This window comes from Durio zibethinus, unplaced genomic scaffold (genome assembly GCF_047325235.1).
Source record: "Durio zibethinus cultivar Kanyao isolate XHJ-2024 unplaced genomic scaffold, ASM4732523v1 HiC_scaffold_30, whole genome shotgun sequence".
NCBI lineage: Eukaryota > Viridiplantae > Streptophyta > Magnoliopsida > Malvales > Malvaceae > Durio > Durio zibethinus.
Genome location: NW_028322653.1, coordinates 1177912 through 1192534, shown reverse-complemented (window position 1 = coordinate 1192534; position 14623 = coordinate 1177912). Strand labels below are relative to the sequence as shown.

The window sequence follows — 14623 nt, the reverse complement described above, 5'->3', positions numbered from 1 at the left end:
CTCCGAACCGCAGGAGATAGTTGCCCATCATACGGCTCACCAACTTCACTTGCCTCTATGGGAGGCTCGCTCCGGGCAGGTTCGGATCACTTACAATACACAGCTCTACGAAGGGGTTAGGAACGTTTTCAATATTCTTCTTTTTCCATATTTGTTCGATCTCTTCCATCTCTGCCCCGCGTTGTCACCTATGTTGAAGAAAGGTTTGGAACCCTGTAGAGAATGAAGAGGAGCCAAGGATCTTCCTCTCAACAGTGCTTCTCGAGGCTCCACTCTCCCCCCTGAATAAGTAAGGCCCCGTTAGCCTGGGCGAAGATGGGGATAAGGAATAAGGATTGAAGCCCCCGCCCGCTCTGCCAGGCACTGGACAGGGGTTAGCTCGGTAAATGTGTAGAGCCAAGTGTAGTGTGGTGTAGTAGTAGGCACTTCTAGGCCCCTTCCCGGCTACTGGATCACTCCAGCGCTTTGGGTACTACGGACCCTCTGCCATCCATTGCAGCAGAGTCGTTTCATGAGCGGGGGGGCTAAGCGCAGTTCTTTGAATCAAACGTTGAATGAAATCGATTCTTTTTTAGATATAAAAATCGAAATCGGATAGGATAGATGGATGGATCTATCTTTCTATTTATATAGTGTTGTAGCGTAGCAAAAAGCCCCAAATCCTTGATTTGGCCAGGAAAGACTGCACTGCTTTGGGCCCAGGAAGCTTTGGGAATGAGCTCGGCTGCTTCTCCTCCACACTTCTTTTTCTCCGTGCCCGCTCCGCATGCGCTTCGCGCGCCATTGGCGCTTTGCTCTCCTCTTATTCTTCATTGGACGATTCGGATGGACTTCGCCGTTCTTTCCCAACTAAAATAGAAAAGGCTGTATCACATCGAGATGTCGATTCGTTTTCCGCCCCCAATGAGATGGGGAATTTTGAACCCCCTATTTAGACTTTTGGGCCCTTCATCTTTCTGAATCGAGGCCCGGCCCGGCTCGCGTCGTTCCAACAACCGGCGGGGAGCACCTCAGTATACGATCGCGCGCAGTAACTGGGAGTCCTATTACACCTAAGGCCAACTTCAATTCACCAAACCAAGGTTCATCTCGTGTAGTGATTGTGGACTCATACAAGGATATTGAGTAGACGGTTGATGTATCAGACTCGACCCTATCTTTCGTAGCATGCATTCCCATCTGTGTCGCAACTGATTCGGTAAGCTACGTGTCCGGTGCACGGAGAACGGCCTTCGGCCCCCCAAACTGACTTACTCGTGGCAACCTTCCGGCCGCCCAACAACCTATAACGCTAGTCACTACTCCCACTGGGGCTAGGAAGTAAGCCCCACAACCCAAAGCGGCGAAGAACAAATAGAATTTGCTACAAAAGCCGGCTAACGGGGGTGTTCCTGCGTATGAGAACATAGTAATGGAGAAGGTAATAGCCGAAATAGGATTCGTTTTGGCTAGAGCGCCCAAATCCGCTATATATTTGACACGGGTTTGCCGTAATGCTGAAACTATGGCGAATGCATTTATCGTCATTAATGCATAAATAAAGATACCAATTAGTAGTGATTGAATTCCTTCTATGGTTCCACATGAGAAACCAGTACGAATATAACCTACATGTCCAATTGAACTATGAGCTAGAGGTCTTTTTACTTTCGTTTGGGCCATGGCGGCCAGTGCTCCTAAGATCATAGAAGCAATGCTGCAAAAAAAGAAGATTTGTTGCAATGTAGCTCCATAGGAACCATAAATAGAAACACGTGAAATATTAGCAGAAATAGAAATTTTAGGCGCAATAGAAAGGAATGCTGTAACCGGGGTGGGTGAACCCTCATAGATATCAGGTGCCCACATATATAGAGTCAAAAGAGATATGGAGTCCGAAGGGGAGGGGGGTTTTCTTCGGGGCTCGAGAGATGGAATAGATAGGGCCCCACAAGTTTTGAATTCACCGTTGGGGAATTCACACGAAAGGGAACGAGGAATTCTCAACGAAAAAAGTGCTCTCTGAACCGAACGTGAAAGTTGTTTTCCATCAGACGGCTGTTCCCGTAACTCCACTCTCGACTTGGATTATATATCCAAAAAGGTCCGCTCTTGGCCATTCCACACGCTGCCTAGCAGAGGCATGGTTATCTGAAGTGGATTCTCTCTTTTCTAGTAGATGCCGAACCTGCTGCCCCATTGATGTTGAAGAGGGGCGGGCGCAGCAGTTACATGGACCCCTTCCTTTCTGTTGTTGCCAGCGCTTTCCCGGGCCGAGCCGGAATTTCTTATTATAAAGGGCAGGCAAAGCCCGAAGGCTGCTATCCCAATAGGCCAGCGGGCGGAACGAGGAGAGGCCCCGGCAATCATACCACCGCGGTCGAAAAAGCGTGTTCCCTTCAGATAACACGCACCGTAGGCCATCCTCGGCCTTCTTCGTTTTTGATGAAAAACAAATCAAATCTCTCGATCTCCGAAAGCGTTTTCCTTCCCCCGCCGCATCCCCCTCCCTTCGTCGAGCCTTTCCTTTAATGGTTGGGGGAAGCATTCCCTTATCTGAACTTGGCGGGCATTCTTTCCAGCCTTATTCAAATAGGGGGATGGGTTTGGTTTGCACTTTGAACATAGGCTCAAACATGATTTGAAGGTCCTAGCTACGCCATGCGTTCAATACAAAGGAAAGCTGCAGAGATGACAAAAAGAGGGCGCTTTCCTATGTTGCACTGAAAAAATAAGGACAACGGATAAGAACGTCTTCTCTTAGGTTTCTTCCTCCCGCGCCCGCCGCCGCCCGGCCCGCGTTAGAGGGGAAGATTAGCAAAGCGAGAAAAGACAGAGGGAAGGAGAGCAGCATTTTTTTCTCTTTGCGAGAACTTCCGGATCGGAGAAGCATTCGGAACGGGCTCCGCGTTCATTTCGTTGGCGGAAACGATCCAATCCATTCGGGGCTTCGGGGAACCCAAAAACGAAGTCTTTCGACTTGATTCATAGATAGAATCAATGATAAATAGACAAAAGATAGATGAACGAGATATCTTTTTTTCTCTAAAAAAAATGGAGAGAGAAAGAGCAGATGCTCAATAGCACCTATATCGAACACTAATTCCTATCTATTGATAGGAAGATCTTCGTCAAATACCGGACTTTGCCTTTTTTTTAGGAATTCCTCATATCCAAGGCAGCTTACCACAAGCCCCACCCCATACGACTAGTCGGGGGGGGCTGTTCGCCTTTTGAATCAAACAAAGGTTGTAGTAGGGGCTTCATAGCTACTTTCATTCTAAAGGAAACCGAAAAACCAACCTTTAGTCAATAGGAGCCCTACTTCCCTCTTTGCGACCTCATCACTTCCATTGTTGCGCAAACCCATTTCTTTCTTAGTCACCGGGCGGAGCGCACCTTTGGTACTTCAGTAGGGCGAGCTCTTTGATAGTGACTTCTTTCGTTTGCTAGGGCGACGAAAGGCTACTTATTTCTAGGAAACAGCCGGAAACTCGAGAGGGTCGCCTTTGGAAGCGTTCGCCGGTAACCAAAGCGTCACTCCCTCCTTTTGATTATGTCGTGACGCTGACTGAATCCAATCCATAACCCCGGAAACGAAACAAAGTTCGTTCCCTTTCGTCAAGTAGGCATACGAACCACTTACTTTTGCTTTGCCTTAGACTCTATTAGAATAAAGCAAAGAAAGAGGCAGAATGGAGAAAGGAAAGGGACAAGGGCGGTCTTGCTTGGCGCGAAGGCTGCTGGTTCGGGGGTAGGGTACGGTACTAAAGGTCCTCGGACTTCCAGGCGGTTTTTCTTTTGGGCAGCTGTTCACCGTTGGATCTCGCCAATACAGCCCCCTATAGTTTTCGTTACCGAGATATCTTTTTTTTTTTCATTGTTCCCAGGGATTTTTTGGGTAATCTGCTCCCATGCTGCAAACAGTCAAATCTGAACTAAACCTTGTCGCTCTTCTTTCTTTCCTCGCGGGCAGGAAGCACACCAGCAGCGTGCGTTGCGTGATTCTACTGTGTTTTTTGCGGGTGGACAGTTGACCGGAAGAGAACTTCGATTCGCCCGGCCAGCAGGCGGGCGGCGTGCTTATCTTGTGTGACAACACTACAGAGCGAGTGGCTCTTCTAGGCGGGCAGCTGTGTGACAACACTACAGAGAAAGCGGCGCTTTCGTTTAACATGCTATGGTCTCAATGCCCTTACGAGGTAGTGATGAGTTTCACGCGCTCTAAGCCCGGCCCGCGCGCGGTTAGGAAGATTGGCCGAAATCTGATCGGTACCACCCACCCTACCCTACCACCTATAGGCGGCCGTCCGTCCTACAGCCGCCCGAAAAGGAACTGCAGTGATCTTGAATAGGAATCCTACAGCGATAAAAAGAATCCCCATAAAAATACCACTAGATCGAGCACCAGTGATTTCGTATCCGGTCAAAATCTTGGCTAATTGATCGAAGTGGGTAGCTCCAGTCGACCCATAGATCATGGAACAAATAGGGTGGGTAGGCCCAACCACCACACTACACGTATAGACCCGAACCCCCCTCGTTACCGTACGTGCGACTCTCACCGCATACGGCTCGCACAAAGACTCCTAAATCCATCCCGAGCCTTTTTTCCACCGAATCCTCTCCAATCCTCGAGAAAGTATCAACCTTGAATGAAGAAAGAAAGAACGTATTATGATTATTCTACGATAATATAGAAAGAGAAAGAGAAAAGAAAAGATAAAAGAGGTTGAGCTGATTCAATAGTCTACTTCGTACCCTCTAATTGCATCTAAAAATACCGGTAAAATGCAAAATGTCAAGATTTTTCTCTCACTTAGGAGTGAAATTTTATTGCTACCAATTTTACCGAGAAAATGCAATATTGAACGATTGAACGAAAACTTATGAGTGAAATCGGATTGCATCGAAAAATCCCGGGAAAACGCTATTTTTTTTTTTTTAGACTCCTTATAGTCTTTCATATTATTAGATTTTTCTTCTTTCTTTTTTTTACTGTAGTTCGAACTCGTTTTTAGCTTTTTCTTAGTCTTTTCGCAAGGTGTCTATTTTCTGAGGCTTAGGAGAATGAAGCAGCCCAGGGTGTGAGTGAACTCCCCTCTACTTCCAGGCAATAGGACTCAATTTCTCTTCTCCGGTTCTAGCTTACGTTTGAGTTTCCTCTGACTACAAGGGAATTGATCAGCTGGAGCAGAAGTGGACGAACAACACCTCCTTTCCTTGCATTAGCGCCCGCTTTTCCACATCCACTTCAGGGAGAGAGCGAGTATAAATCATAGCTTTAGGCTTTCGATTCTTCCTAGGACAGAAGCCTTTACTTGAACTTTTTCGGAGATCTTGTACTTCGAATTAGAATAAGAATACGAATAATTGTCACATTTGCTGATGATCAGGAATGTCCCTCGGTTTCACTCCAGTAAGCTGAATCGCTTTTTTTCACTCGTCAGTTCCAATGTAGGCTCGATTGCTCAGTTGTATGCCACCTGTCTCTGAATGGAGAGAATGAGTTCATTGGCTGCTATCTTACTAAATAGTTAGTGGTCCTCTCTTTGCTATTCCCTTGGTTTTTCCAAGGCAGACACAAAGACGCTTGAGAGCTGTGAGCAGAGATATCTTGTATCAGCTTTGAGAGCTGTTACCATGTCTCCCGGCCGAAGCCAGTATATAATATCTATATAACGCGCTAAAGGCACTTGAGAGCTGTGACCATCCGAACAAGATATGTTCAGTACATATGGCGCCAAGACGATTCCACTTCTCGAGGTCGGAATGGGATCGGGTGTTCCACGTCTTGCGATGCTCCCAGCCCACGCCCACCCTCAACGGAGACGACTCTTTATACACGCTGATCCACGCTATGGGATATTACGTCAAGATCTCAGTCACCGAGGAGCGGCCCTACAGTAACCTAAATCTTGTACCGACTTCGCCCGGGGCTGTAGACCCAGGCGCCGGTTGAGGCGCAGCCCGCAAGGCGACAACGGGATACACAATCTCACTGAAAGAAAAAAGATAAGATCTCTCAGTGAACGCCTTTATGTCCAGCTTCCACCTGTTAGGCGAGAGCGAACTTTCAAATCAATGGAGATGGGCAACGGGGACTCACCAGCCCCCTCGACCCATAGTCGTGCTTCCCCATTGATTGAAACTGCGGCAATTACACAAATCAATAATATATCTATATCCACTATAGCACCACCATCAACTGAACAATCATTAATCATAATCCTTAGGACAATCTGCACCCGAAGGCCGAATTGTCTAAAGAACGCCTAGCTGCTCCTTCGAATCCCTGGTTCCTTCTCTCACTACCAACCAAGTTCCTTAGCCAACAACCGTCCTATACTTCTCCTCTAATCAACACGTTACTTCCCTAGTAGAGAACGTGAGAGCAGAGTTTCGGTTCAAAGGAGATGGGCAACAGGAGTCGTGCCTCATAATTTCAACTTAAATAATCATAAATACTTAATAAACAACTATAAGTGACTTCACGAGTCAATCTCTAGCCGCGAGAGCTGTTTCCAGATCACGGTTGATATGGGACTTAATCCCTTGCCTTGCCAATGACTGCTCTTTCATAACAGCTCTATGGAGAGGAGAGAGGGGCCGAGAAATCCCCACACAACTGCCGAGTGTCAAGGGCGCAGCATGATCCACTTTCCCGATTTTGGAAAGAAAGTCCAATGATGACTCATTTCGACGCCAGCTGCCTAGATGAGCTCCTTTGGATCCGATTCCGACGAGAAAGTTTCAATGAACCCCCGACATTCAAAAACTGTTCGACAGGATTCGAACCTCAGGCGACTTGTCAGGGGGTCAAAATCTTCTTCACTGAATATACGGAATTTCTACAGCCTAAAACTGACCAAAACACAATCCCTGGGCTGCCGAAGAGTTTCCGTTGTTAATCGCGGAATTTTTCTCTGCTTCTATTACGATAATAGCTGCGAGCGGAACGAATATCTGCTTCATATACGAATATCTGTTTCTTCACTAAGAGCCACTATCATCTGGCTACACGGGAAAAAGAAAGCTATTAAAGAAGTGAAGACATGTGTTCCCTAGTCTTGGTAATTAGAGCAAGAAGCTCACTTTGATAGTGAGCAAGAAGACGACGCCGGTACTCCTTCGCATCCGATGGCTTAACCCGACCAATAAATTCGTTGGAACGGCGCCCTAGAATTCTCTGAAAAAAAGATAGAATCTCCCTTTCGCTTTCGGGTTGTGCACAAGGGCAGCCGAAAAAGAAGTGAAGTTGTACTTCAACCATGGATAATAGAAAAGGGAAAAAGGTAGCCAGCGTCTTAGGCGCATTGCCCATTTTCTGTTCAATGCGAGTCAAGGAAAGCGAATTTTCCCATTTCTCGAAAGGAGGACGAGCTGAGATTTGACCACCCGGAGTTAGACAGCATAGTATGCCGAGCACGTTCAGTTCGGATGAACGCCGTTGCTCTTGGCGCCAAACCTTGTTCGACTTAACCTCGAGCTTCAGGTCATTTAGCGCCCGGTTAAAGGCCAGTGTCAATCGCGAAATGCTGTCTCTATCTTTGAATCCCAGCAAAATCTCATCTGCATAACGCAGATAGAAAAGCTGACCCTCAAACTCACCCATTCGAACGTCCAGGGAATGAAGATAGACGTTCATTAGCACCGGTGAGATCGGGCTACCCTGGGGGACGCCAAGAGACGAGGAAGCATGATTTTCGCCCTTCTTATCAAGGATCGGAGTATGAAGGAAGGAATCAATTAGATCGATTATTTCCTCATTCTCATAACCCAGATACGAACGAAGCTGCGACAGCAAGAGGCAGTGCGGGATTTTGTCAAAGCAAGCGACCACGTCGCTTTTTTGCAACATAGAAAGAGAGCACCAAGACCCCAGCGCACTGAAAAAGGAGAAAGAGCCACGATTTGGTCGAAAGCCGTGTGACGAAGAATGGAAGATCGGCTCAAAAGATTCCTGCAGTAAGCGAAAAAGACTTTTCAGTAATAAAAGATCCGAAGCGGACGGCTTTGTTATGGGACGGAGGCCACCCCCCATTTCGGAAGCCAATACCGATACATCGGACGGAAGACGTATCTAGAGGAAGAAAGCAAATCCATTATTTCCATAAGTTCCTCTTTGGAATGAAGTTCCTGGTACTTACTTTCTTTCTCCCATAGATAAATAAGAATGGTTTTCAATTTCTTCAGTTGAGGCATGATGGATTGATCAAATAAATAAATAAGAAAAATGATTCCCTCCAGACAGCTTCACTCCGTCAAGCCTCTACGAGTAGTGAAGAATTCATTATAGTGAGTTGTGGTTGGTTGTTGACCAACGGAAAGCGTGGGAGAAAGATGAACAATGAGACCTCTTACAAGGCTTAGAGAACACTCACTGACTTACTTTCGAATCTCCAATCTCTCCGAGAAAACTTCGTTCGACTTGCATGTGTTAAGCATCTACCTAGCATCCTCTAGGACGGTACTAGACCAACGGACGGTAGTGGCTCGACTTATAGGGAGAGGAGGTTTACCCACTCGATCGATAGTGAGTCCAAAACTAGAGAGGGATAGAAGGTGACTTCCCTTGCCCTTTTCTCTGCCGATTGTGTAAGGGATAGGAATGAGCGTGATCCCATACCTCTAACTACCACCTTTGGTTTGCCCAGTGAAGTTGCTGCTGGTACAAATCCTATTCGTGAGATGTCAGAGCTGGTCATGGCTATAATAAACGCAACGCAAGGGTTGCTCCGGCCTATGAGAGAGAAAATCTCGGGGTCTATCCTTTCTGGCAGGGTGACTTATTCTAGCTTTAGCACGAGGGAAGTAGAAAGAAAAGTGCCAAAAATGCGCTTATGAGTAGCTCTCGCATGCCCCAAAAAGGGGAGGAGGAACTGGTTGGAACAAAAGATAGTAAGCAAGAAAAATTTGATTACTATTACTATATTTAGTCAAAGTCAAAGAGAAAGTGGTGGAAGAGAAGAGCTATCTATCTGGTACGTAGTCACTGAGGTGGTAAGGTAGAGGGACTGAAACTGCAATAACAGGGTCTGCCACTAGAAAACCCTAGTCCTGGAATTGGATGGGCATAGCACTCAAACTAAAACTGGAAATACAACTGCCACTGGATGGCCAGGAGATCGTTATCCTTAGCTCCTTAGAGCGGGAGTAGGGGTCTTGGTATAAATGGGAGGAATAGGTTGAGTGGACACTTAGACATCGTATCCACGACTCTTATCCTACCTGGCTTACTTCAGGGACTCCGGGCTTGCCCTAAAACCTACTTGCGTACTGTATGGGAATCTATGCCTAAGCGCTTTTTCATTTCCTTAAGTCATCTAATAGGATAACTTGAAAACTATCAACACTGAATGAATTGCCCCTTGCTTGCTGGAACATATCCCTTTTGACTTATCCACAGAATAGAAAGCCCTCTCTCGTACGGATACTCCCACAATTGGGACAACTACTTCTACTGCTACTTCAACTGGTCAAACCCCGAAGATAGGTGGAATCCAATCTTTCAGGTGGGTATTCAAATCCTCAAGGGACTGCTACTATACTATCGATTACCCTTCCACTGCAATTGCATAGCCACCAGGAACTGCATCTCAATCAAACAAAAGGAAAGAGATTGGGATAGGCTTAGCAAGATATTAACTAACAAGGGAATCCAAATCATCTTTCAACCTGAAAACGAGCTGTCTTTACTCACTTGGACTCTATCTCATCAGTCGAAAGGGATGAAAGGAAGTCGAATAGGGACCGTCGGCCTCGAAAAGATCTTGGGCCAAAGAAGTACTTTTAGTCAAAAGACGAGTCGACGAAGCCTTCGTCGAAAAGAGCAAGCAAGACCAACAGAAGGTCTCGGTTAGAGCCTGAAGTCCATTATAGAACAAGGTGTAGCGGAGCTCTAGCGGCATCCTGTGTGTATCGTGCTAGACCCATACCTACATGGTTTACACGAATTGAAACATTGCGTAAAGAGAATACTTATCCTATCTTGATTTAGAACGGATCATCAGTCTAGAGAGTCATCCTTCGTTCTACCAGCTTTTAGCTTTACTCCTCCCCTCCCTCTCATTCATGATTCCGAAATCGGACTCACTTAGAGCTGCTACTCCTCTTTATTGGTCTTCTACCATTACAAACAAATCCATGTTAAAGCGTCAGTTTGCATCGAGAGGTAGGTATTCAGACGGATGGGGAGAACAAGAGTTGGCCATTCATCTTTCTCATTTATTCCCATTGGGCTTTTTAAAAACAAAGAGAGCAGCCCGGTCGAACCCTTCTTTAATCTCAATCAGAATCAGAGAGCCACTCAAGTGGGAGTCCGGAGCGCGTTATATAGAAGAACAAGGATATCGAACCGCATACGGAATTGAAAGAGAGCCCCGCATACGGAGCACCCTCAGAAAAGAAAGAGAATTCGATCTCGAGATGTCTAGACGAGCAGAAGTGTTAATAGCACCATACACCCCCGCTTTTGCAAGGCCTGGTGGTCCACATAGACTATTTTGTGCCTAATAGCTCATGCCGAAACTTTTGTACAGAATGTACCATGGCGAGTCCTTCTCTTTCAGTTATGGTGTAATTGCGCTCTGTCGGTGACAACCTCCTACTCCACTGTGGGATGATCTAGTTTGGAAGGCCCTTCGTCGAGCCAATGTCAAATATATAGCGTCGAGAGAAAGAGACCAGTCCCAGTCCGGAAACCGAAGTCAAGGGGAAAGCACAGGCCGATTTGATGGATCACCCGAGCATAGATATACCCCCCTCATATCAAGACCGACTTGATGTTGAAGTCGAAGCTTTGTCCCTACGACCTGTCTTCTGCTTTTTCACCGGAGACCCGGCCCGGCTGCTTCCAGACACTTATCGTGTCTCGCTTCCGCCGACTTCACGGCTCATTTACTATCTATTTCCATGGCAAGACGATGAGTCAGGGAAGGCTGGTCTCGAATCCGGGAGTATCGGATCCAAAGGTGAACGCTTTCAATCGGTCTACTCGCAGCTAGGGGGAAATCATCGTTCAGTCAGCGGGCCAGCAGATCCAATCTCGAATCAAAGGCCAAACGCGCGGCCTTACTATAATCTTTTCTAAAAAGGGCTATTTCATCTCGAACTGCGGGGCTAGCGGATAGGAGAAGTTCTGAGGCGAGAGTAGCGACAGCAGCTCGGTAGCTCTGGAACCGAACCGACCACACTACTTCACTCCCGTCCTCATCCGATCGGGGCAACCGGGGTTAACAACTAGCCGTACTCCCGCACTGCCTTGCTATGGGTTATGCTGGATCCTGTAACTTCTCAATGAGGCCGTCCTCATGATGTTTTTGTTTCAAACCGAGTGGCAGGAACACAACGAAGACGAGGGGGAACAAACCGAACTCCCATGATGCGTGGTGGCACCCGTGACTTTTTGTTTCAAGACGAGGGGTAGGAATAAGGTCTTTCTCCCGCTCCTGAGCTTAGGGAGAGTTAGTTGTGGGCTTCGTTGGAGTCGAAATCGAAGGGTACGACCTTTTATTAAGGACTCTGTTCCTTGGTGTGCTTTTAGTTCAGCGGGAAGGGAAGTCAGGGTGTTCCTTCAGGGACGAGCTTACTCTCAAGCCTTGCTCGCCCTATTCGAGTTATAGTAAGGGGGAGGGGATCAATTTTGAACACATTTGGTCTATAAGGAAACCCTACTAATGAAACTCAATATGTTATCAAGGCGTAGCTTGCAGAGAGACTCCGATGCGGCATGCGTTCGTTGATAGCGAGATGCCCAATGCTCGAAGGGTCAAATCGACCTGGTCGAAGCCATTCCGTATTCGGCGGATTTCGCTTCCTCCAGTTAGGTGTCGAACGAAAGAGGCGGGTCTAGATAGGGTATTGGGCTGTCCCGGGCATGTTGATATTCCAGATCGGAGGTCTGGTCTCAAGTCGTTGCGAGAAGCAATAGCTAGTGCGCGAAAGAGAGGTTCTAAGCTTCTATGCCCGAGCCCAGGTCATATGGTTGGGAAAGCATGATTGAAGAAAGAAATGCACTTTGTTCATAGTTCGTTTTTCGACACGCCTTTAAGTCGAAGACCGATCTTTGGGCATCAAAAGCCATTTCGCTCCGCGGGCGAGACTCTTCCGTGTAACAGACGATGGACGAGAGGCAGACCATTCAAAAAACCATAAAGTATAGACGAGAGACAAAAGACGAATCACCATAGCTGATGGACAAGGCACGAGGCAATGTTAATAGAAGCTCGAGGCGGGTGAGGGGCGTATGTGAAGCTGACTTTCTCCTATTCCTGAGATCCATGGCGAATTGAAAAGGAAAGGCTGATCACCGTCTGATTGGAATTTAGTAGTTTGATAGGTTGCTTTTGTTTAGGGCATCATCTCCCGGCCGTGCCAATCATTGTGATTAGTCGAACGCTAAGGCAAATGGTACGTACTAATATCATAGTACAGAGTGACTCGGGCTGTAGACGAGAAAGGTCCTTTAAAGATTTTCCACGGCCCTTGATAACTGAAATAAGGCTAGCATAGCATAACCACCTCCTCTATAAAGTCAAGCTATATTAGTAGGATCTGGCACTTGTAGCGCCCCGTCGCTGCCTTAAGGGGCCTTGGTTGGTGAGAGTTCCGCGCGAAAGACTAAAAAAAAGAAAGTGGGAAGGGGCGTATTCATGCTTACTTTGAAATCGTGAGCTCCTTCTGAACTACGTCCACCCTTGGTGACATCGCTAACGAACTGAGCCCTTACCTTCGAACCTCCGGACTACAATAGAGTGTCGATTGACTTAGTTATAGGCGATTTTCGTGAGTTTGACAGAGATGGCGGGTATGCCTAGTTTCGAACCTTGTCCCAAGGCGGCGAGGAAGTAGCCTAGCCCTTTCACCCACCAGTATGAATGGACACTGAGTCTAACTCTATTTCTTCTTGCAGAGCAAACACTCCCTCTAGGTTAAAGTCCTGGTAAGGAGTCTCGAACGAAGGAAGGAAGCGGAGCCTAAAGCCAATCTCAAACCGGGACTCGGACAGTGTTCTTCCGCTTTTAGCCAACAAAGTGAAAAGGCGCTTCAAGCCACTTGAGACTATCAAAGGACGGAAACTCAGTTGCTCAAGCTAACTCGACCTACGGGAAAGGGGGCAGCATTTATCTTCTGCCCGAGCGGTCGGCATTGGGATATCTCTATGTCTCATAAGAACTTGCCCAAGCCTTGAGGCAAGATCCCACCATATCCTGACAAAAAGGGCTTTCTTTGAGCCTTTCGCAACACTTTCCGTGTGCACCGATCCCTACGGGCGCCCCACGGATCCATGCAGAAAGGACTGAATCTCGCCCAATACAAAGGATATTTAGACCTTCCCATCCACATTCTCCATTCCGATCTTCAGAGCCAAAAGGAATAACTTTCTCAGTTCCAGATTTCGGGTCTTTGTTAGGCCCATTTATCAAGCCAATAGCCCATTCTGAAGAAAAGACTGAGGGCTTTAGTGGTACCCGATGCAACAAGATGATCTTTCACCTTTCTTTCTGCCTTTCGTTCGCCCTTTTGGCTCAACTTGCCACCTTAACTTCCCCTAACATGCTTCCAGGTGAAGAAGAAGCCGTTGCGGTAGACTTGGATGAATCTCAAGAGGAGGGGAACCTCGCAATACGAAGAATGGATAAACAGCTCGAGTGGTATCTTTCCACTGTGAATGAAGAAGCATTAGAAGAACTCGTTCGCAGATACCTATACAAAGTAGTGCATGCGTGCTTGCAAAGAAAAGGGAGTGCATATTCATTCAGTAAGAGAATCCAGAGTTCGGGCGCATATAGAAAGCGCAGCCGGATCCAAGTGCCACTGGGAAGACATCAATTAATTAAATAATGAATCCTGCGATCTACGAAAAAACAAATCGAAAAGCCTCACAGACTAGGGGATGAAAGACCTAAAAGCAGTTAGATAAAGCACTGCTGCAACTTTCTTTCTTTGCTACCGGCTTCTTTCAGTCCTCAAGTCAATCTTTGGAAATGTGTATCACCATACACTCATCTCATACCAGATACTGAATCTAGGGCTAAGTTCCAATCTTTCCTATTCTTGCACAAGCCATTCTTACTACACATTCAATGAAGGAATTGAATCAATAGGAGAAGAAGGTGCATCTCATGCCCTGTTAGAACGGAAATAAGAGTACAAGCTGCTATCGAATAGGCTTTGAGGGAGGAGAAGGCGATTATCCGAGCGGGACTTCTTCCTTCCGAACAGGCCTTAGCTGGCACAAAGAATTTCCTCTACCAGTACTAGAAGCAGAAGAGTAACCCTGTGCTGACGAATCCCCCTTACCAGACCAGTCACAATCTGAGCTTTCCCCCGACACCGGAAGAATTTTATCTACCCAAAACCGATTTATAGATTCATTTCACGGTTTGACTCTATCGCCCCTCCCCTTACCCAACTATACGCTGCTCAGGAAGGGGAAAAGGTCTTTGATCCAATTCTCGCCCGTTTTATACGGGGGCATCAGCCTTGCCTTGCTACTTACTCGAAGCTACTAAGGTAGAACCTTTCTTACTATGTAACCATTAGTAGTTGATTCACCGGTGAAATGAAAAAGTAAGACATTTGTGTCAAAGGATCAAAACGGCTTATGAAATGAATGGAATTCCGGCTCTCTGTCAAAGAC

At 46.8% G+C, this 14623-nt stretch overlaps 1 protein-coding gene across 1 annotated transcript in view; it reads right to left on the bottom strand.

Annotated features, from left to right (window-relative positions):
* Window positions 1-4460, bottom strand: part of LOC149510545 (NADH-ubiquinone oxidoreductase chain 2) — a 28701-nt gene extending 24241 nt beyond the window's left edge. Inside the window, exons 1-2 of the mRNA XM_089757549.1 lie at window positions 4307-4460; window positions 1279-1850 (exon numbers count right to left, since the gene is read on the bottom strand). Coding sequence (XP_089613675.1) covers window positions 1279-1850; window positions 4307-4460 — 726 coding nt within the window. The remainder of the gene's footprint in view (window positions 1-1278; window positions 1851-4306) is intronic.
* Between the last annotated feature and the right edge of the window lie 10163 nt (window positions 4461-14623).